The sequence below is a fragment of the Myotis yumanensis genome, unplaced genomic scaffold (genome assembly GCF_028538775.1).
Source record: "Myotis yumanensis isolate MYYU_CA2020_CCGP unplaced genomic scaffold, mMyoYum1.0.hap1 SCAF_15, whole genome shotgun sequence".
Lineage (NCBI taxonomy): Eukaryota > Metazoa > Chordata > Mammalia > Chiroptera > Vespertilionidae > Myotis > Myotis yumanensis.
In genome coordinates this window covers 53,709,885-53,731,550 of record NW_027223766.1, presented here as the reverse complement: position 1 = coordinate 53,731,550, position 21,666 = coordinate 53,709,885, and the positions used below count along the sequence as shown (strand labels likewise).

At 69.4% G+C, this 21,666-nt stretch overlaps 4 protein-coding genes across 9 annotated transcripts in view; 3 read left to right on the top strand and 1 right to left on the bottom strand.

The window, feature by feature from the left end:
- Nucleotides 1-478: 478 nt before the first annotated feature.
- NAPRT (nicotinate phosphoribosyltransferase) lies at nt 479-4,399 on the top strand. Its single transcript, XM_070392475.1, has 13 exons — nt 479-750; nt 954-1,081; nt 1,156-1,238; nt 1,423-1,553; nt 1,643-1,758; nt 1,982-2,178; nt 2,265-2,405; nt 2,699-2,783; nt 2,945-3,025; nt 3,499-3,601; nt 3,685-3,839; nt 3,927-4,034; nt 4,117-4,399. Exons 1-13 carry the CDS (start codon nt 525-527, stop codon nt 4,177-4,179), a joined length of 1,617 nt encoding a protein of 538 aa, XP_070248576.1. The 5' UTR covers nt 479-524; the 3' UTR covers nt 4,180-4,399.
- A 1,144-nt stretch (nt 4,400-5,543) lies between these two features.
- On the top strand, nt 5,544-11,634 carry MROH6 (maestro heat like repeat family member 6). Of its 4 annotated transcripts, none has more exons than XM_070392464.1 (14): nt 5,544-6,241; nt 6,434-6,586; nt 6,713-6,867; nt 7,680-7,797; nt 7,984-8,168; nt 8,251-8,388; nt 8,497-8,611; nt 8,702-8,845; nt 8,919-9,092; nt 9,392-9,559; nt 9,795-9,914; nt 10,106-10,208; nt 10,323-10,369; nt 10,512-11,634. In XM_070392464.1, exons 1-14 carry the CDS (start codon nt 5,987-5,989, stop codon nt 11,097-11,099), a joined length of 2,463 nt encoding a protein of 820 aa, XP_070248565.1. In that variant the 5' UTR covers nt 5,544-5,986; the 3' UTR covers nt 11,100-11,634. The 4 variants fall into 4 exon arrangements, 2 of the variants coding, with proteins under 2 accessions (XP_070248565.1, XP_070248566.1); XM_070392465.1 differs by having other exon boundaries at nt 10,304-10,369; nt 10,512-10,828; XR_011468261.1 differs by lacking the exon at nt 10,512-11,634 and having other exon boundaries at nt 10,071-10,208.
- A 1,118-nt stretch (nt 11,635-12,752) lies between these two features.
- On the bottom strand, nt 12,753-17,953 carry GSDMD (gasdermin D). Its single transcript, XM_070392476.1, has 10 exons — nt 16,626-17,953; nt 15,632-15,867; nt 15,259-15,451; nt 14,625-14,793; nt 14,420-14,531; nt 13,983-14,162; nt 13,649-13,854; nt 13,427-13,568; nt 13,264-13,337; nt 12,753-13,143 (listed from the first exon to the last, which is right to left on the bottom strand). Exons 2-10 carry the CDS (start codon nt 15,843-15,845, stop codon nt 12,904-12,906), a joined length of 1,530 nt encoding a protein of 509 aa, XP_070248577.1. The 5' UTR covers nt 15,846-15,867; nt 16,626-17,953; the 3' UTR covers nt 12,753-12,903.
- ZC3H3 (zinc finger CCCH-type containing 3) overlaps nt 16,445-21,666 on the top strand; it is a 48,647-nt gene continuing 43,425 nt past the window's right edge. The window contains exon 1 of one of the 3 annotated variants that reach the window (XR_011468259.1): nt 16,445-16,926. Coding sequence is in view for 2 of the 3 variants with exons in the window: in XM_070392462.1 (XP_070248563.1) it covers nt 16,587-16,926 (340 nt within the window). In the remaining variant the exon portion in view is untranslated. Of the gene's footprint in view, nt 16,927-21,006; nt 21,095-21,666 lie in introns of those variants that run through there. The other 2 variants (XM_070392462.1, XM_070392463.1) reach the window with 2 other exon arrangements.

The following is a 21,666-nucleotide window of genomic DNA, read 5'->3' as shown; positions in this document are numbered from 1 at the left end:
GCTGCCCTGTATTACAGGGCTCCTGTGGGGCTCAGGGCGAAGCCGCGGTGCCCGCTGGGGGTGGGCACCAGGCTGGCTGCTTCCCGGCCACACCTGGGAGGAGCTGACGGGAAGCACCTCACCATCTGTCCCTCCCCAGGCCTGGGTGGCTCCCAGGAGGGGCGGGGACAGTCCAGCAGGGGTGGGGTCACCACTGCCCTCTTGTACCCTCCCACCCGGTGCACAGAGCTGGGGGAGGCAGGAGGGGACCAGGCTTCAAGGGGCTGAGCTGGGTGACCCGGGACGGGGGGCACTCCCCACTTCAGCCCGCTCCGGCCTAGGGGACCCCTGTCCAGAGACCGGCAGCCCCGCCCCGCCCCTCCGTTGCCAGGAAAGGCGGTGGCTTCCCGGGCGTGCTCGCCTCCCGGGAGCAGGTCCACAAGGGCTAACAGGGCGTCGTGACGGGCAGGCCTGGGCACCGGCTATTGGGGGGGCGGGGTCACGTGGGCCGGCGGGGCGGGGAGGCCGGAGTCCGGACGGGCGTGATGGCGGCGGAGCAGGACCCCGAGGGGCGCGCGGCGGCGCGGCCGCTGCTCACCGACCTGTACCAGGTCACCATGGCGCTGGGCTACTGGCGCGCGGGCCGGGCCAGCGCCCCCGCCGAGTTCGAGCTCTTCTTCCGCCAGAGCCCGTTCGGCGGCGCCTTCGCGCTGGCCGCGGGGCTGCGGGACTGCGTGCGCTTCCTGCGCGCCTTCCGCCTGCTCGACGCAGGTACCGGCCCTGCTCGCCGCCAGGGACTCCCCGGGGCAGGACCCTCCACCCGGCCAGCTCGCCCCACACGCGACCGGGTGGGGGACCCCGATGAGCCCTTCACTGCGCCCCAGTGAGCCCCTCGGTCGCGGAGACGGTGCCGCCCGGCGAGCCCCCTTGGCCGCGCTCTGGCCGCAGCCCACGCCGGCCCTTGTCGCCCCCAGACGTGCAGTTCCTGGCCTCGGTGCTGCCCCCAGACACTGACCCCGCGTTCTTCGAGCACCTCCGGGCCCTGGACTGCTCCGGGGTGACGGTGCGGGCCCTGCCCGAGGGCTCCCTCGCCTTCCCTGGCGTGAGTGCGGGCTGAGCGGGGCGGAGGGGAGCCCGAGGGGGCGGGGCGGCCGCCAGCTGACACCCTCCCCGCAGGTGCCGCTGCTGCAGGTGTCGGGGCCGCTGCTGGTGGTGCAGCTGCTGGAGACGCCGCTCCTCTGCCTGGTCAGCTACGCCAGGTGGGCCCCCTCGCCCCCTACCCCAGCCGGGGTGACCTGGACGTCCGGGAGGCCGGCCCTTTGGGGTGTGGGCGTGGCTGCATGCGCCCGGGTCCGAGCTCCGTGGGTGTCTCGCACGGCCTCCAGGAGGGGCGGGTTCTGGGGCCTACGTGACCCTCACCCTGGTCCCCTGCCTCCCCCACAGCCTCATTGCTACCAACGCGGCGCGGCTCCGCCTGATCGCAGGGCCTGAGAAACGGCTGCTAGAAATGGGGTTGCGGCGCGCGCAGGGCCCCGACGGGGGTCTCACGGCCTCCACCTACAGCTACCTGGGGGGTGAGGCCGGGAAGGAGGGACGGGGGCAGAGGAGGGCCCCCAGCCGGAGGCCCCTGTGAGCACAGCCCGATGCCCCGATGCCCGCCTAGGCTTTGACGGCAGCAGCAACGTGCTGGCAGGACAGCTGCGGGGCGTGCCCGTGGTGGGGACCCTGGCGCACTCCTTCGTCACTTCCTTTTCCGGCACGGAGGTGCCTCCTGACCCGGTCAGTACCCTTCTCTTCCCCCTGAGCTCCAGAGGGCGGACCCCAAGGCCAGGCCGGCCGGCCTAGAGCAGGGGGTCCGGTCCTCTGCACAAGGACAGAAGCCACCTGGGCAGGTAGCCACAGTGTGGCCCTGGGAAGCTGGCAGGCAGGTGGCATCGCCCCTGCTCAGACCCTCACCCTGGGGTGAACTCAGTCCCCACCCTTCGCGGACCCCTCTCCCTAGATGTTGGCTCCGGCTGCTGGTCAGGGCCCCAAGGTGGACCTGGCCCCCCGTGTGGAGGCGTGGCTGGAACGTGTGTGCGCCCACCTGGGGCTGGGGGTGCAGGATCCACACCCCGGGGAGCGGGCGGCCTTTGTGGCCTATGCCTTGGCCTTCCCCCGGGCCTTCCAGGGCCTGCTGGACACCTACAGCGTGAGGAGGTGAGGCCAGGCACCCCGAGACACAGTGGGGGCGGGGGGCTCGGCAGAGAAGCTGCAGGACCCTGACCTCCTTGTCCCGGCCGCAGAAGCGGACTTCCCAACTTCCTGGCAGTGGCCCTGGCCCTGGGGGAGCTGGGCTACCGGGCTGTGGGCGTGCGGCTGGACAGTGGGGACCTGCTGCAGCAGGCCCAGGAGGTCCGGGCGCTCTTCCGGACCACGGCGGCCCAGTGAGTCCAGGGGGCTGTGTGCTGAGAGACCCCCTCGGGGGTGCCGATATAGGGGTGGGGCAGGGAGAGGGAGGGACCCTGCCCCCTGCCCCCTGTCCCCTGCCCCCTGTCCCCTGCCGCCTGCCTTTCCCACAGTGAGGAGGTCTGGTCTGGGTCTACCTCCATGGAGACATGGTGGCCCTGCAGGGTCACAGTGGCCTGTGTGGCTGAGGGCAGATTCTCCTGTGGGAGGGGCGTGACCAGGGAGGGAGGGAGCCCTGGTGAATCAGGAACTTCTGAGCCCCCCATCCCAGGTTCCAGGCACCCTGGCTGGAGTCGGTCCCCATCGCTGTCAGCAACAACATCGATGAGAAGGAGCTGGCCCGGCTGGCCCAGCAGGTGAGGGCGGGGGGGGGGGGGGGGGGGGGGGGGCGGGCAGAGCAGGTGGGGCGGGGCGGGGCTGGGCGGAGCGGGGGGGGGGGGGGCGGGGGGGGGCGGGTGGCCAGGAGGCCCTGGGCCTGTAGGTGCGGGCTGAGCCCAGTGCCCCCCCCCCTTTCCAGGGCAGCGAAGTGAATGTCATTGGCATTGGCACCAGCATGGTCACCTGCCCCCGCCAGCCTTCCCTGGGCTGCGTCTACAAGGTAGAGACGGACTGGGGCCCATGGGGGGTGGGCTGTGAATGTTCCCACGCCCCGCGTGGTTCAGGGTTCAGGATCTGGAGGAGGGGCCACACGCAAATGAAAGAGACGAGACAAGAAATAATAATTTGGAAATATTGGGGGCCAGGCGGGCAAGCCCAACTCAAGGGGAAGGACTTCCACTGGTGCCCAGGCCTCGCCAGCCTTTTATTCAACGTTGGATACACATCTAGCTCTTAGGCAGGTAAGTGCGGTAGCAGACAGACTATCTTAAAGGCCAGGAAATATTAGAAGGATTTGGTCAGGAAATAGCTTGAGCCCCCATTGTCAGGACTAGACAGTCGGTGCATAACCCTGGCCCTTGCCATGGGTGCAAGGTCCACCAGCATTCCGGACCCTTGTTTGCACTTCCTGCAACCGCCGTGGGCATCATGGGTTGGAGAGGGTCCAGCTCTCTCCACACCCTGTCCCTGCAGCTGGTGTCTGTGGGAGGCCAGCCTCGGATGAAGCTGACCGAGGACCCCGAGAAGCAGACCTTGCCGGGGAGCAAGGCCGCCTTCCGGCTCCTGGGCGCCGATGGTGAGGCCCCACACCTCTGAGGCCCCCTCCACGCCCCAGGCCCCCACTTCATTCTTGGTGCCCACCCCAAACCCCCGACACAGGGTCTCCGCTGCTGGACCTGCTGCAATTGGCGGAGGAGCCGGCGCCCCAGGCCGGCCAGGAGCTGAGGGTCTGGCCTCGAGGGGCCCGGGAGGCCTGTACCGTGCGGCCGGCCCGTGTGGAGCCACTCCTGCGACTCTGGGTCCAGCAGGGGCAGGTGACGACTCCACCCACCCGCTCGGTCTGCGCCCGCAACCCACATCCAGCCCTGACCCCTGGCCCTGAGCCCCTTCTCTTCCCTCAGCTGTGCGAGCCCCTCCCATCGCTGGCCGAATCCAGAGCCTTCGCCCAGCGGTCCCTGAGCCGGCTCAGCCCCGCCCACAGGCGGCTGGAGCTGCCAGCCGGGTACCAGGTGGGTGGAGCGCCCAGCCCCGCAGCTCCCAGGTGCCCCTCTGCCCCTGGGCCGCCCAGCGTCGCCTCCTCTCCTCCTGCAGGTGGCGCTGTCGGAGAAGCTGCGGGCCCTGGTGCAGCGGCTGAGCGCCGGAGCCCCCCTGTGAGAGCCCCAGGAGCTGCCAGAAGTTAACACGAGTCGCTCACAGTCCCCACAACGTGTCACGTGTCATTTCTTCTCCCAGGGCCTCGGAGGGGTGCAACCAGATGAGAGGTCATGCTCCCAGGAAGGCCTGTGCTGAGGCCGGAGCCAGGCCAAGGCCGGAGCCTCAGAGCTCCGAGAGCTGGGCCCTGGGGGGCAGATCTGAGGCTGGACAGGGCAGGGCCGCGGGGAGCTGGGGGAGTTGCTGGGGGGTTGGGGGGCCCTCCCGGGAGCTGGGGGAGTTGCTGGGGGCGGGGGCTGTGGTGCCATCCCCGGGGCTGGGGGAGTTGCTGGGGGCCCTCCTGGGAGTTGCTGTGGAAGGCCTCACCCTGCTGGAGGCTCAGCAGCAGGAGCCAGGGTTGGGGATGAGCTGCCAGGGTTTCCTGCGTGCCAGCGAGGCCTCGGTCTCCCACACCCATCAAGGGCCCTGCCCCAGGCTCTGGGTCAGTGGGACACCACGCCTCCCAAGACAAGGAAAAGCCCAGGCCTCCGCCACTGCTGCCGCCAGCCCCCCACAACTCGGCCTGGGCAACCTTTGCCCTGGGCGCCGCCTGGGGGCTGAGGCGGGCCCTGCCACTGCAGGCAAGCCTGCCGGTCCCCACTGGCTTGGCAGCTCGGACTCCAAAGAACTGCTCAGGCCTGGCTGGCTGGACTCAGTGGCTGAGCATCAACCTATGAACCAGGAGGTTGTTCCATCGCCGGTCGGGGCACATGCCCGGGTTGCAGGCTCGATCCCTAGTGGGGGGTGTGCAGGAGGCAGCTGATCAATGGTTTTCTCTCATCATGGATGTTTCTATCTCCCTCTCCCTTCCTCTCTGGAATCAATAAAAGTGTAAGAAAAACACAAAGAAACTGCTCAGGAGGGAGGGTCGAGGCTGCGGGACACAGGGAAGGCCAGGCCTGTCTGAGCAGCAGTAGGTGCAGGGGCGGGCGGGCCAGGGCGTGGGGCGTGCTGCCTGGGGCGCTTCCCGGAGCACTTCCACTGCCAGGTATTTGGCCCAACCAGCTCTTCCGGCTCCGGGGTCGGCCTGGGCGATGCCTGCCCTGTCGCTGGGCTAAGGTGACAGTGGAGGGTCGGAGACACCAACGCAGGACCACGTCCCTCCAGGCCACCACTTCTGTGTGCTCACTTCCCAGGAGCCCCGAGGTCCGGCACTGGGGGGGAGGGGCCCCTCACACCGTCCAGGGCCCTGAAGGTCACTTGCAAGGTGCAGGGGAGGCAGCAGGTGCAGCTCCCCCAGCCCCGTGCGCTCTGCCCCAGGGCTGCCCGAGCTCAGAGGTGGTGCCAGCTCTCCCATCACCCTGCCCCCGGGATGTCCAGCTGGGTCAGAATGCAGTGACTCAGCCTGGACCTGACTCAGCCCGGGGCTGGGCCCAGCCTGCTAGACCCTGCTGGGGCCTCCTCGGGCGTCCACACCTGCCAGGGTCCCCCTGCCCAGCGGGGTTTGAGGTCAGGGTCAAGGGTCCTTCTTGCCCTCCCCTCGCAGATGGACCACCTCCTGGGAATCTTGTCCCTCCCCTGGGCCCTGGGGGCAGAGCCAGACCCCAGCCGCTCAGGCTTTGGGCCACTCACCACCCGTGGGCCAGGCCAGCCACTGGGTCTGCTGTGTGGCTCCCCAACCCCCCACATACCTGGAGCAGAGGCTCACACACCACCACGCCTCCCCGCCCCGCCCGTCCAGAGCTGCTTCTAGGTCAGGCTCAGGCATGACTTCCTGGGAGGACCCGTGGCCGGTGCTGTGGCCGGGCCTGCCGAGGGCTGTGCGGCAGCCATGGCTGGGGGTGTGTGGAGCCGGGCCCGGGCCCGGGGCGGCCCTGTGGGGGCCCTCACCCTGACCGCTCTGGCTGAGGGGATCCAGGCCAACCAGGGGCAGCCCATCAGACCCCCTCCCCAGCGCCCTCAGCCCCAACCTGAGCTCCAACCTGAGGCAGAGCCTGGAAGTGTAGCCGCAGCCACCCCCACAGCTGCCGGGGAGCCCCACTCCCCTCCCCATGGGCAGGAGCCAGCCCCTGAGGGGGCCCATCAGGTGAGTGGGAGGGAAGGAAGGCTGGGGGGTGGCCTGGGGGACACGGATCTGAAAAGGGGGGGCAGCTGGGGGCAGGCATGGGAGCTGCTCTGAGGAACAAGAGGGCAGGGACTTCATGGGGTGGGGGTCGGGGGGTGGGAGGAGGACTGGGAGAGGCAAGGGGACTTCATACATCCCACCCACCCGCTCCAGGCCCCCCAGAGCTCCTGGGAGGAGGGGGCTCTCTCTGACCTGGCGCTGTACATGGCGGCCTGCCTGGAAGAGGCTGGCCTTTCAGGGACACAGGCGACGGCGCTCACTCTGTCCTCAGCCCTGGAAGCCCGGGGGCAGCGGCTGGAGGACCAGGTGAGCCCCAACCCTTCCTGCCCCGAGGCTCCTGCCTGGTCCCCTCCAAGGTGGGGGGTTGGAGCGGCAGAGGGGACGTCCGGGGTCAAGGCGGCCGGGTCACTGACGCCTGCCTCTCCACGCCAGGTGCACACCCTGGTGCTGGGGCTGCTGGCGCAGGTGCCCAGCCTGGCCGAGGGGAGGCCCCGGCGAGCAGCCTTGCGGGTGCTGAGCTCGCTGGCCCTGGAGCACGCTCGGGACGTGGTGGGCGCGCTGCTGCCCTGCTCACTGCCCCCAGACCGGTAACTCCCACCCCGCCCACTCGCCAGGGCTGCAGCCCATGGCCGTCCCCACGCAGCTTCCTCCCCCTTCTCACCTGTCGGTGGAGTCTGGCCCCAGTGGGCAGGTTGTGGAGGGGGCAGAACCTCCTACCCCCCCCCACCTCGGACCTGGGCACTGGGTTCCTGGCTTGGGGCCTGAATTTTCTCTCCTGGTTGCCCCTGGGCCCAGCCTGGGGCAGGGGGCAGGGGTGCTGCAAGGCGGGGCCGGCCAGTTGGGTGGCTTCTGTGCCCAACACCCCTGGTCTTTGGTTTAATCGGCTCCAGAAGTTATCTGGTTACAAGTCTCCACGGGAGTGTTGTTGTTTTTTAAATCCTCACCAGAGGATATGTTTATAGATGAGAGAGAGAGAGAGAGAGAGAGAGAGAGAGAGAAAGAGAGAGAAAGAAACATCAATGTGAAAAAGAAGCATTGATTGGTTGCCAGGGACAGAACCCACAACCTAGGTATGTACCCTGACCGGGAATCGAACCCTCAACCCTTTTACTGGTTGCTGTACGGGATGATGCTCCACCCCTGAGCCCCCGCCAGGGCTATGTGGGTGCTTGTGCTGCCGGTGTGTCTCTGTCGCTGCGGGACAGGGTTCAAGCTGCTCCTGCCCACCCGGCTGCGATCGGCCTGCACAGATGCCACTGACCTTGTTCCTCTGGAATTGGGGGTGCATGCGGGGGTGGGATGGTTTACCAGCTCCTCCCCTGATGGAGTCTCAGTGGCCACCCCCACCCTGACCTGGTACACCAGCAGGGACCCAGTCTCATGAACCCTGTGCCCCCAGGGCTGCGGCCGAGCTGTGGCGCAGCCTGAGCCGGAACCAGCGTGTGAACGGGCAGGTGCTGGTGCAGCTGCTGTGGGCGCTGAAGGGCCGGGCGGGACCCCAGCAGGAGGCACTGGCAGTAAGTGACTCCAGCTGGCACCTCCGGGCCCCCCCTAACCCCCACCTTGAGGGGTGGGGCCGGCCAGGCCACAGGGGGCCTGGGCTGGAGGCTCACACGCATCTGTAATGAGCCTGAGTGTCCGAGGCGCGTCCCCCCCTCCTGCCCGCGGTGAGGCCGAGCCTGAGCGGGCGGCTTGTTCCACAGGCCACTCGCGCCCTCGGGGAGATGCTGTCTGTGTCGGGCTGCGTGGGCGCCACGCGGGGCTTCTACTCGCACCTGCTCCTGGCGCTGGTCACACAGCTGCACGAGCTGGCCCAGGGCCCGCGCTCCCCCGACGCCCACAAGGTTTGGGCCCCCTCTGACCGTGGACCACCGCACAGCCATGCCAGGTGCGGGCGCACTGGGGGAGCGGGGGTGGCCTGGCCCTCTGCCCACCCGCCCTCACTGCCCCCTCTCCCGCCCCCCCTCCAGCTGCGCCGTGGAGGCCTTGAAGGCCCTGCTCACTGGGGACGGCGGCCGCATGGTGGTCACGTGCATGGAGCAGGCTGGAGGCTGGAGGCGGCTGGCAGGAGCCCACACCCACCTGGAGGGTGTCCTGCTGCTGGCCAGGTGCGAGGCAGGGGGGCGGGGGGGGGGCGGGAGCATGAGGGTGGTCGGGTGGAGGCTTCTCCGGGATCGAGGACAAGCAGAGGGAGAGCTCCCATTGCCTCCCACCAGCGCCATGGTGGCCCACGCGGACCACCACCTGCGGGGTCTCTTCGCGGATTTGCTGCCCCGGCTGCGCAGCGCGGATGACGCTGAGCGCCTCACGGCCATGGCCTTCTTCATCGGGGTGAGCCCGTGCCCGGGTGGGTGGGGAGGAGAACCCTGGCCTTGGTCGCTGCTCCCGCCCGCAAGCCGCTGACCCCAGGCCCCCGCCCAGCTGTTGCAGAGCTGGCCCACCGCGCGGCTCCTGCGGGAGGAGGCCATCCTGGAGCGGCTGCGCGCCTGGCGGAGCGACCCCGAGCCCACCGTGCGCTGGCTCGGCCTGCTGGGCCTCGGCCACCTGGCGCTGAACCGCGGGAAGGTGAGGCTCAGGGCCGGGCCGGGCGGGGCCTGGCGGGGCCTGCGAGCTCCACCCACGACCCCTGCCTCCGCAGGTGCGGCACGTGCGGGCGCTGCTCCCCGCGCTTCTGGGCGCCCTGGGCGAGGGCGACGCACGACTCGTGGGCGCCGCGCTGGGCGCACTCCGGAGGGTCCTGCAGCAGCCGCGGGCGCCCGTGCGGTGCCTGAGCACCGAGCTGGGGTCGCGCCTCCCTCCGCTGCTGGACGACGTGAGCACCGTCGGGACCCCAGGCTTCCTCCCGTAACCCCGCCCTCCACAGGCTCGCCCTCCATAAGCCCCGCCCAGGCCCGGCCATGCCCCGCCCCAGAACTCGGCCCTCCCCCCATGACCCGCCCCAGGACACGCCCCCACAGGCTCGCCTTCCACAAGCCCCGCCCTCCACAAGCCCCGCCCCTCGGGGTACAGCCCCTCTCCCCAGGCTCCCCCGCCCCCAGACCTCGCCCCCCGACAGCTGACCCCTGAGACCCTCTTCCTCCCCGCCCACCCTGACAGCGCCCTCCCTCGCAGGCCAGGGACTCGGTCCGCGCCTCGGCGGTCGGGCTCCTCGGGACGCTGGTGCGGCGGGGCCGGGGCGGGCTCCGCGTGGGGCTTCGGGGGCCCCTGCGGAAGCTGGTGCTGAGGAGCCTGGTGCCGCTGCTGCTGCGCCTGCATGACCCCAGCCTGGATGCTGCCGAGGTCAGTCGCCCCTGCAGCGGTCCCAGGGCTGCTGGTCCCCCCCTCTCCCCACCCGGCCCACCCCACTGCCGCTCCGAAGATGGCAGGTCGGGCTGCCCCAGGGACCTCAGGCGCAGGCCTCCTGGGCTCCCCGTCTCCTGGCCCTCCTGCCCTGGGCTGTCCAACCCTCGTGCTGGCCACACCCGTCACCTCTGCCCCTGTGTGGACCCCTCCCCGCCGCCCGCCCCTGTTCCAGAGCTCGGAGTGGACGCTGGTGCGCTGTGACCGGGCCCTGCGCTGGGGCCTGCTGGAGGAGATGGTCACTGTGGCCCACTACGACAGCCCCGAGGCCCTGAGTCGCATCTGCCACCGCCTGGTAGGTAGGGGGACAGTGACAGTGATGGGGTGTGGCCCACTCACCCCCAAACGGAGTCTCCCCACCCTCCCAGCCAAGGGGGGGCAGGTCTAAGCCCGCAGGCCCTGACCCCTGGCCTGGGCACTCCCCCTCCCCCTCCCCCCTCTCTCCGCGCAGAACGGGCTCTGCTGCCACGAACCCTTCTGTCCCAGGTCCAGTGGTACCCGAGCCACGTGCCCAGCTTCCTGAGCCAGACCCAGGGCTACCTGCGGAGCCCACAGGACCCGCTGCGCCGGGCGGCGGCTGTGCTCATAGGTGAGGCCCCTGCGGGCGGAGGTCCGGAGGTCCGGGAGCTGGGCCGCCTGCCCGCTGGGGGCGGGGCCGGCACTCACGGGTTTGCCTTCATCCAGGCTTCCTTGTCCATCACAGCAGCCCCAGCCGCTTCAGCCAGGACCTGCTGGACTCCCTGTTCCAGGGTGAGTCCCAACGCGCCAGGGCGTGCGCCCCGGAGAGGTGGTGGCGCTGGGGCAGAGGGGGCGGGTGTGCAGGCGCGAGGGGTCGGCTCTGCGAGGCCCCTCCCCGCCTGAACCCTTCTGTTCCCCGCCCTCTCCCCCGCAGACCTGGGGCAGCTGCAGGGCGACCCCGAGCCGGCCGTGGTCGCCGCGGCGCAAGTGTCCTCCCAGCAGGTGGCGCTGCTGGCCCGCGCGCAGGGCAGTGGGCAGGGCCTGCGCTTGGCCCGCCTCCGCCTGCGCCGCGCTCGCCCTGCCCGGCCCCCGCCGGTCTACCCCGACAACCCCTTCCAACGCCCGAGCCTCGCGGGCCGGTGGGGCTGCTCCCGACCCGGCCGAGCCTGACCCCATGCCCGTCGTCCTCCAGGGGGTCTGGGCATCTGAGTCGGGCGCCCCGCCGCTCTGTGGGCAGCCTGGGCCTGGGCCTGGGCCTGGGCGCGGGTGTCACCCCCACTCCAAACCCACCCCAAACCCACCCCAGCCCCTGCAAGGCCTGCTGCACCCGGACTCCTCGGTAGGAGCTCCCCACTGTGAAGGCCACGTTCCTGAAGGGACATCAGCGCTCTGTGCGCACCGTCCACCCTCAGCCCCGTGCACCCGTGGGCCACCCGTCCCTCCCAGGGCCTGCTGCTCTCCCAGCCCCTGGCCCAGACCACACCTGGCCAGCCACACTGGGCTCTGGTGGAGGACACTGTGAAGCCGAAACAGCCCCGTGAGCTGCTGCCCAACGAGCTGCCTCCTCCTGGGCCTCGCCGGGCCTCCACTCCCTGCAGCCCTGCACCCCCCGTCCTGTGCCCCCCCCCCCTCCAGCCCATGTCCTGGCCTGTGTCCTGGCCTGTGCACACCTGGGGCCCTGGGCCCGCACCGTTCCCGCGCACGTCCCTGCTCCTGGTCACAGCGTCAGACGCCCTCGGAGCCTCCTCCAGAGGGGCCACCGAGCTGAGCTCCCCACGGGACACCCTAGGCCTGGTGCTCCACTGTGGGTGCCGGGGGGCGCTGGCCTCGGCACCTCACCAGACTGAGCCTGCTGGCTGGCACCCACCGCCCTGCAAGGGTTGAGTGAGGAGAGCATGACTGATGGGCAGGGAGGAAGCCTCCCCAAGCTGCTGCCTCAGAGGGGCTGGGACTCACCCCGCCGGGTGGAGGCTGGGCAGCCCGTCCGGGCTGGGACCCCCAGGAAGGCCTGGGGTCCGGCCCACTCGGCAGAAAGCGCCTGAAGTAAACACGCGTGATCGAAGGGGTCCCGTCCCGTCTGTCTAAGGCCGGGGTCTGGGCCTTGCGGAGATGGGGCTCAGGCGGGGGTGTAGATAAGGCCGCGCGTGGGTAGGAGTACGGGTCGGGGGGGGAACGTTTGGGGGGGCTGCCCAGGACCGTCTTTGCCCCGGGCCTCAGGCAGCGTCTCGGGCCCAGAAGCCGTGCGTCTGCAGCGCTTTCCACTGCTTCCCAGACCTGGGCGGCTCCCGACCCCTCACCTGGCTGTCGCCTTTCAAGTCGCCCCATGAGGGTCCCCAGAGGAGGCCTGGGCCCGAAGAGACAAATGGGCTGGAGAGGCCTCGAGCCTCTTCTCCGTGCGGGGTCCATTTCTAGGGGTTTCCTGTCCCTGGGTCTGGCGTGTTGGGGGGCACTGTCTTCTGTTTTCACGTTAAAGCCTCTGTTGGGCTTGGACCCTGGGTTTGTGTGGGGTTCATGTCCCAGCCGAACCCTGGAACCCAGGGCCTCCTCTTCGGTGAATCCTGAAGCTGCCTGTCTGGTGAGGGGGCCCCGCCCCCTGAAGCGAGGAGGGCAGACTCCCAGCTGATCAGCTACCATCTGTCCTCACGCACGGCCACTCCACGGCGCTGGCCCGCAGTGCTCTGGGTCCTGTGACCTCAGAGCAGATGTGCCCGGATGAGACGCAGATGGAGGCCAGTGGCTCGGGCTCGGGTCCCTGCCTCCCCAGGGGCCTCAGGCAGTCCCAGGAGTGTAGGGTCTGTGCACTGCTCACCCCACATGCCCCAGTCCCCTTTGGGGCCCCTCAGGCTGAGGATGGGCCCCTGCCTGCAGTGGTGTGTCCTCCAGGTCCCTGAGGCAGGGGGAGAACTGTGCTGGTGGAACTGCCCCCCACCCCACCCCATCTTCTTGGCCAGCACGCTGGGGAGGGGCCAGGGCTCCAGCCGCGTGTGGTCACTCCCAAGGGGCCAGGTCAGCACAGGGCAGGCCCTCCTCAGCCCCACGGTGTGGCCGACTGAGACCACGGGGGAGAAGCCTGCTTCTGGTCCACATCCCTCCCTCTCCTGTGTGAGCAGGTCCCACCCCTGCTCCCTCTCCCAGGTCTAGAGCCCCTCAAAAACTCGACGACCCGTCTTCCCTTTGTGTATCACATTTATTGACTCTCCCCAGCCCCCCAGTCCCCCCAGTCCCGTGGGGACCGGGCCTCGGCTGGGCTGGGCTCCATCTTCCCAGGCTGGCAGCCGGCAGCCGGGAGCGCTCCCTGCCCAGAGCTGCCTGGGGCAGGCCAGCAGCTAGCAGAGCTGGCTCAGCTTCAGCAGCAGGGCCAGGCAGGCGTAGAGTGCACACGTGCGGCCCTGAGCCTCGGGCCTCCAGGACGCCTGGGGGGCCCCCGCCTGCAGCTCTAGGCCGCATGCCTCCAGCAGGGTCCAGGTGGGCACCTCTGGGCCCCAGCTGCTCCCCAGGAGCTCAGGTGGCAGGGACACGGCCCTAGGCTCCTGCCACGGTGTGGTCTGCTTCAAAAGGCTCTCCACCTGCCAGGACAGGGTGGGAGGTTGTCCCTGGAGCCCCACCCCCACCCCGCATCACCCCCTCCCAGAGGTACCCAGCCCCACCCACAGCCCAGCCTCTCCCCCAGCATCTGGGCCTCTCACCAGCTGCAAGGGCTCTGACAGGGCCTTGGCCTCCAGCGCCTCGGCCAGCAGCACGTGCTGGGTTTCGCTCAGCGCTGGGGAGAGACCTGGGATAAGAGGGGCTCCGGAAGGCCCTGCTGAGAAGCCCACCCCGGCCCCACCTGCCCAGCCCTGGGCCCCTCACCAGCCAGGGCTTCCAGCAGGTAGGCGATGGGGCCGGCCAGCTCTCCCACCAGCGTCCAGCCGGAGGACACCAGGCACTCGAGGATGTCGCCCGCGGGACCCTTTAGGGGCTCCACCCGCCCGCAGCACAGGCCCTGCTCCAGCTGCAGGCACAGGGGGGGCCATTGAGCCCGCTGGCCAGGGCAGACCCCGCCCCCTGGACCCCACCCAAAGGGCTGCTCACCGACTCCTCCAGGGCTTCCAGGGCCGGCTCATCCTGCAGCACCTGCCTCAGGCCTCTCAGCAGCTGCTCGCTCAGCGGCCTGGACAGGCTCTCCAGGCACTGGGCCCAGGCCCTCACCTCCGCCTTCAGGCCCGGGAAGTCCTCCGTGGGGGCCTGCAGGCCCGAGAGGTCCTCCGCGGGCACCAGCCTGTCATCCTCCAGTCCATCTGTGGGGACAGGGCTGGCACTGCCTGGGTGTCCACAGGGTCGAGAGCCCTGTTCCAGACAGGGAGACCCCCAGGAGGAAGAGGGGGAGCCCACCAGGTGCCCCAGGGCTGGGCAGGAAGGTACTGACCTCCTATGCGACTGAGTAGCTTAGATATGGACTCTATGAAGAAGCGGCGGGTTGGCCACTGGAGCTGGCCACTTCCTATGCAGGGATACAGTTTGCCGGGCCCAGCTGGGGGTCCATGGGCCTCAGGTAGTGGGGGCGGCTTGAAGGTCCTCTGCTTCTTGTTGGGGCTGAAGAGGATGTCTGGTGGCCGGGTGGGAGCGGAAGTGGGGGGCAGGTTGGCCGAGGCTCGCCTTCCCCTCACCCACTGGGGCTCCCCTCACCGTCCCTCAAGTGCACCCCAACCTCCCACACACCAGAACCCAGGACCCTCGGCCCCCGGACCCAGAGAGCTGCACAGCCAGATGCCTGCACCCCCGCAGCCAGCAGGGCTCTTCCCAGGCCTCCCTGCGTCTTCGCCACGGAGTCTGGGCCCAGAAGTCACCCCGAGCCCAGCTCACCCCAGCCCGACCCAGTGATGACCAGCTGGGCCACCTGGAACGCGAGGATGCTGCCCGCGGGGATGGTGACGGTCTTCTTCCGGCTCAGGTGGCCCTCGCCCTGGCCCTGGCCCTGGGGGCAGAGCTGGGCTCAGAGCTGCTGGGTTCGAATCTGCCTGGCACCATGCCCTGCCCTCCCCCGCCCTGGGCAGGGCCCGTCCCGCACCTGAAAGCACATGGCTCCCGGCAGCACAAACTGGCCCGAGCCCTCCTGCCGGCGGGTCCGGGTGACCTCCACCTCCTCCTGCGTCTGCAGCACCTCAGTCACCACGAACACGTCGTCCCCGCGGCTGCGCAGCTGCTGCAGGACCTTGTGCTCTGGCTGCCGAAGGCGCCTGCGCCGAGGGGGTGGGCAGGAGGTTAGGGGTGCACCCGCTCCACACCCCACCCAGGGACCTGCCTTCCTCCCCACCCCCCGCCTCTGTGTCCCCCGGCAGGGATGACAGGGGGCAGGCGGCTGAGGGGACCGGGAGTTCCGGGAGGCCCAGGTCCTGGTGGGGGTGCGGGTGCGGGGAGGAGGGACGAGGCCCGGCAGGGACACGTGGACACCCCTCCCCCAGCGGCTCACGGGCTGCTCTCTCCCTCCACCCCTTGAGTTCACGTTTCGGTCTCCACTCTGAGGTAACACCCCTCACCGTGTCGCCGTTTCCGCTCCCCGCAGCAGCCCTGCCTCCTCTGCGGCCTCCCTCCCTCTGCCGGTCCCAGCAGCCCCAGCCTGGGCCTCCCCTGCACCCAGCACAGACCCCGTGACCCCGGGCTGCGTGGGGTCCGCAGGGCCTGCCCCAGGTTTGGGGGCTCACCTCTCTTGGTGCATGGCCACCCAGGTGTTGGGGTCCACTCGCAGCGTGCACACAATCATGGAGGCGCTGGAGCTGCCGGACACGGAGGCCCCGCCCGAGAACCCGCCCTGCCCTGGGACGCTCAGCTCCACGCGGCCCTGCAGCTGCCCATCCACCGCGTCTTGGAATTGGTAGGGACCGATGTACTGGACGGCTGGAACGAGACCGGAGCTGAGGCCCCGCCCGCCATGCCCACCTGCCCCGCCGGGGGACCGGACCTTTGAAAAGGAGCTGCCCTCTGGGGTCACAGAGCCTGAGGCCCAGGTGGCTGGGTGGGTGGGGAGGCATCCGGGTCCTGGACCACAGGCTCCGCCCCTGGGGCCGCCTTCGGTACCTGGCTCGGGGTCATCGGGCTCCAGGATGTCCTTGATGGACAGGTTGATGCCCCTGTAGCGGGGCCTCCAGAACGGGGAGCCGGGGGGCCTCCTGGCCAGCAGGCAGTAGGGCTGGAAGCTGGTGGAGCTCCGCAGGCTGTCCACCGGGACCAGCTCCCCGCTGCGGTCCAGCTCCTGGACCACGCTCTTCACCACCCGCTCGAAGGCGGACATGCTCCCCGGAGGCGGCCTCGGGCTGGGACAGAGGGGAGGGGACAGTGGGCGCCTGGATGCCTCCGAGGACCGGGCGCTGTTTCCCTCCGAAGCCACCGCAGGGTCAGTCCTGGGCGCTCTGACTGGCACCACCCAGCACGGAGAGGGACCGTGTCCTGCCTGCCACCCCCTCCCTCCCTCCAAGGAGCCTGGAGCCCCTCCGGGGGACCGTCTCCCACAACCCTCAGGGGGCCGCCCCGGGCAGTCAGTGATGGGGGTGGTCAGCTTCGGGTCACACAGCCAGGCCTCCATCACTTTGTCGGCCCAACGTGGCTTAGGTCCACCCCGGAGGGAGGGCAGGGCAAGGCAGGGGCCTTGGGGTGACCCCAGACCGCTGCTCTGTCTGCTGTAGCCACTGCCTCCCTGGCTGAGGTGTTCAATGGGTTGGGGTGGGGGGGGAGGGGGAGAGGGAGAAATAGAGTCACCGCCTCCCCAGAAGCCAGGCTCCTGTGTCCTGAGCCTCAGGAGCCACTTGTCTGAGGCTGAGGCTTCAGGGCTTAGAGACCCAGGCAGACCTGGGCCCCAGGCAAGGGCCCCTCCAGGGCCGGCCTGAAATCAGAGGGGCCAAGGGGCGCCTGGAGGGCCCACCCGCAGTCTGGCTGGTGAGGGGGCCACTTCCCAGGGCCCTGGGCTTCCCCGGGTGGGCCTGGATTGGGGGAGTCCTTAGAGGGAGCTGGCACCCCTGACCCAGTGTGAACGAGCATGGCCACCCCGGTGCCAGGGGAACACGGGGAAGCTCACCGTGACTTTGACCTTGGTGCCCAGGTTCCGGGGACGCAGGAGGCGACGTCGCTGGGGCTGGGCTGCCGGACTGTGCTCTGGAGCCGCCAAAGCAGCGCTCAGCCGGCCGCGGGCTCAGGACCCAAAAGTGAAACCTGCAGACGCGGCTGGGACCGCCAGTCGCTGCCGGAAATGACCAGGGGCCTCGCCCACCGGCTGAGCTTCCAGGCGGTTTTTTTCCAAATGCCTGTGGCACGCGGAAGCGCCGTTTCTCCGTTTCTCCGAGTGCTGTCCACACAGACATCAAGCACATCAGACCGCGGTGAGGGGCGCTCGCAGGCGCCGGGGGTGCGGGTAAGAGCTGGGGAGGGAGCCGGCACCACCAGCTCTGGGGACAGGAGCCGGTGGCACGCCCCAGCCAGTCCTTCCGGGTGTGGCGTCAGGAGATGAGTCCCTCCACGTCGGCCTGCACACGGGTGTAGATAACAGAGGGACAGAGGGACACAGACCCCCCCCCCATCAGCCACGCACCCTGGAAAGGAGTGAAGTTCTGGTGCGGGGACAGCAGGGGGGAACTCAGACCACCACCCTCCGTGAGAGGAGCCAGCTCAGGAGTCAGCAGGAGAGGCCACACACTGCACGTAGCGGGTGTGTGTGTGTGTGTGTGAGTGAGACAGCTGGGAGGGGCGCGTTCCCTTGGGGTGAGGAAAACGTTCTAGCCGGCTGTGGTGAGGGTTGCACAACCCTGAGGATGCTGACACCCACGGAGTCGCACACTCTCCGCGCGGGAATGATGAGGCACTTGAGTTCCCCCCTAAGGAGGCGGTTACACAGCGGCCAGAGGGCACTACCAGCCGCACAGGCTCCCCGCCCGTCCTGCCCTGGGTCATGGGTCCCGAGCGAATCCTGTCTGGGCCAAGGCAGCAGCCGGCACCCCGCCTCCTGCTCCGCACCTTGCCTCTCGCCCTGAACCCAGAGGACAGTGGGGAGCCCGCACGGGGCTGCTGGCTGACACTCACCCCGAAAGCGCTGCACACTCCTCCACCCCATCAGCACCTGTGCCCGGTGCCCGACCGTGAGGGCTGTCACTGTGAGCCAGAAGGTGACTCCCTGCCCTGGCCTGTTGCAGCTGCAGTGACTGGAAAGGCTGGCGTGGCTCAGCGGTTAAGCATCGACCTATCAACCAGGAGGTCACGGGTTCAACTCCCTGACAGAGCACATGCCCGGGTTGCAGGCTCGGTCTCCAGTGTGGGGCTTGCAGGAGGCAGCCGATGGATCGATGTTTTTCTCTCATCACTGATGTTTCTCTCTCTCTCTGCCTCTCCCTTCCTCTCTGAAATCAATAAAAATGTTTTAGCCCCCCTTCCCCCCCACACAAAGGAAACAATGTCTTGTGCAAGCAGAAGTCCCCACCTGCTGGGTACCCTGGGCAGGACAGGGGCAGGCGAGGCCCTGGGGGTGGGCAGGCAGGGGGCTGGCCGCTCCGGTGCCTGCCTGTGGTTTCTCCTCCTGCTGGGGGCCGAGGGGGCAGGCCTGGGGCTGAGCGCGGCCAGCTGAGGGCCTCTGGGGCCGTGGGTGCCCGTCCAGCCTGGTGAGGAGCTCCCGGCTCTGGTCCAGCCCCTGGTTGAGGGGACATCCTTGCTGGTGGTGGCAGGAGCTCCAAGAGCCTGAGTAGGGCTGAGTGTGTGTCCACATGTGTGTCCATGTGTGCACGCTGTACGCGCACACATGCATGTGTATTCATACGTGTGTTGTTTGTATGTGCATGTTTGCATGTGCTGTGTTTGCGTGTGTTGGGGGCTGCATGCTGGTCCCACTGGAGGTTCCGACTCCTCCAGCTACATCTGCTGCTCCCTGTTTCCCAGGCAGAGCTCTGTGTGGCCGGGTGCAGCGGGCAGACTCCAGGCCACGGTCAGGTCAGGAGGGCAGCCTCCTCAGGGGTGACCTGGCCTGGGCTTCCAGCAGGGGTGTGACCAGTGCGGTCATTTGTCTGCACGGGCCTCGCTGCTGTGGGAGAACTGGGGGGAGGGGGCACAGAACCTTGGTCTGAGGCAGAGTGCCAGGCAGGTGACATCCATGTGGCAACGGGGGGACAGCATGGCACACTGTGGCCACATGCCTTAGGCAGTGCCCTCGGCTGCCACAGCCCAGCTGGGTGGGCAGGACCGGGCCTGGCCTGGCCTGCGCCATTTATGGCCGTATGTGCTCCTTAGTAACAACCCAAACAAGGAACACTGCGCTGGCCAGGGGTGGTGTTGCCTCTGCCCCCACTCACAGAGGACAGCGTGTGCGTGTGGTGTGTGTGTGTGTGTGTGTGTGTGTGTGTGTGTGTGTGACAGCGCCAGAGGCAGGAAGTGAGCCGCTGGGGAGGAAGGGAGGAAGTGCGAGGGGCTGGGGTGCACTCCATCCTCCTAGGCCCATGGCGCATGGCGCATGGCGGGGAGGCAGCCAGAAACCCTGGGGCACACGTCCCCCCCGCCCCCCGTTATGTGGAGGTGGGGGGTCGCCCGGGGCAAGGTCCGGCCACCTGGGTGGGGTGCGGAGCGGGGGAGGACACGGTGTCCCGGGACTGGGAGGCTGGGAGGGGGCTGCTGCGTGTGCTGGGGAGGGGGGCGCCGCTCGGAGCGGGCCTAAGGGAGAGGAAGCCCCTGTCGCTGGCCCGTCCCCACCCACCCGTGTCAGGGGCTGCTGACCGGCCAGACACGCAGGGAATGGGGCCTGGCGGGCAGTGACCTGGGAGGGAAGAGCAGGGCATTCAGGTCGCGGAGATAACCCGGGAGTGCGCGGGAGGGAGCGCGGGGGGTGCCGCGGGGGCGGGGGCAGCGGGCTCCGGGAGAGGAGTCGGCCCGAGCCCGGAGGGCTGAGACCTGGAGGGGGCAGCGAGCTCCAGGCACCCCCTGCGCTTCAAAGAAGCGCGCGGCGGGCCGCCCGAGACCTGGACTCCGAGGCTAGTGAGACCGGGAGGTCCGGGCCGCAGCGACCGGGGCGGGCGCATGCGGGCTCCGCGGATTCCAGCGCGGCCTCCCGAGCCCGGGGAGCAGCCAGGGCCCGCCCCGCCCCGCCCCGCGTCCGCGCCCGGGCAGCCGCTCCCTCCCTCCCTCCCTCCGGAATTCCCCGGTGCCAGCCTCTCCCCGCCCCGCCAGCTCGCGCCCTCGTCTCTGCCGGGCCGCTGGCCAGGGAAACCCCCGCCCGCACGCAGAGGGCCCTGCGCGTAGCCGTAGCCGCCGGATTACGCGTCCTGCCTGGCTCCCCCGGGGTGGGGCACGCGGAACCCAGCCCAACCGCTGGGCCCGGGGCGGGAGGGGCCCTCGTCCGGCTTCAGGTGCGGGAGCTCCGGGTCCGCCCGGCGGGAGGAAGCGCTGCGGCATCCAGGCAGCCCCGCCCGCGCCTCGCCCGGAGGAGCGCAGGGGAGGACGGTCCCGTGCAGCTCACGCCACCCTCGTCGTGGTCCTGGGAGCCTGGTGGGAATGCCGGGCTGCAGGGAACAGCTGACCAATGACATTTTCTTTCTTTCTTTTTTAAAAAAAATATATTGACTTTTTACATAGAGGAAGGGAGAAGGATAGAGAATTAGAAACATCAATGAGAGAGAAACATCGATCAGCTGCCTCCTGCACACCCCTTACTGGGGATGTGCCCGGAGCCAAGGTACATGCCCTTGACCAGAATCCGACCTGGGAACCTTGGGTCCGCAGGCCGACGCTCAATCCACTGAACCAAACCGGTCAGGGCCATTTTCTTTTTCTTTAAAAAAATATTTTTATGGATTTCAGAATGAATGGGAGAGGAGGAGAGAGAATCACGGATCGGCCGCCTCCTGCGCGCCCCCGGGCGACCCAGCCGCAACCCCCGCTCGTATCCTGGCCTCCGGGTTCGCCGGGCGGCGCTCTGAGCCCCGGCCGGGCAACAGCTTTCCCTTCCGGGAGCATCTGCCTCGGCCGAGTTGCACTTGGCAGTGCGGGTCCATGCGGGGCGAGATGCTGGGGTGAAGGACCCACGAGGGCCTCGCGGGCAGTTCTCTCCCAACCACTTCCTGCTCCCGCTCCGCGCGTGGTACAGGCGAGGGGGGCACCCGCGAGGAGTGGTCCCCGCCGGCCAACCCCCGGCCCCCTGGGTGCCGGCTGGGCTGGTCAAGGCGGCGGGACAGAGAGGGGGGCAGGCGGAGGCTGCGAAGGGCTGCGCGGCAACTCGTCCGGTCCCGCGGGGATCGAGAGCGCCGTCCCCGGTGACTCCCACGGCCGTCTCCTCCGCCCCGCGGTGACCGCGCCCCGTCCTCTGCTCTGCGCATGCGTAGCTGAGGCGTTGCCAGGGCGACCGGCGGAGGCCGGGCCGGCTGCAGTGCGCAGTCTCGGAGCCTCTCGCGCTCCGCCCGCCCCGCCCACAGGGAAGCGGTCGCGCGGCGATGACGTCGCGGGGGCCTGGCCGGGCGTCGCAGACTCGGGAGATGGAGGAAAAGGAGTTGTTACGGCAGCAGATCCGCCTCCTGCAGGGTGAGTCGGCCGGGTTGGGGTCGCGCGTCTCGCTCTTCCCCTCACTGAGGGGGCGCACTCACCCGCCCGCGGTCTCCACAGCCGGACCGGGTCGGGCCGGGCCGGGCAGGATGTGGGCCGGGCGGGAGGTGGGGCCCGAGGGGCTCCGGGCCTGCGGGGTCGGCCCTGCCCGGGTTCGTCTGACGGACACCGCGGGCCTTTCCAGCGCTGTGCTGGGGCGGCGGGGCGGTCGCTTAGTAACCGGCGGAGGCGGCCCCCGCCCCCGCGCTCCCGGCCCCGACAGGGGGCGGAGGTGCAGGCGGCCCAGCTCGTTCGGGCGAGGGCGGTGTTTCTTCCCGGGCACCCCGTTTCCACGCGCTTTCGCTCCGCACATCACATACGCCAGACCCAGACGCCAGGCCTCAGTTTCCAAACTTTTCAAATTCTAGACCCAATCGGGCTTTTTATACTTAAACTGTCCCCCCCGCCCCCCCCCCCCCGGTTATTTCCACAAAGACTGAGGACCTGGGACGCGCGTATGGGAGAGTCCCGGTGGGCTGGCCTGTGGGGGCCACCGCCCCGAGGTGTCCCCA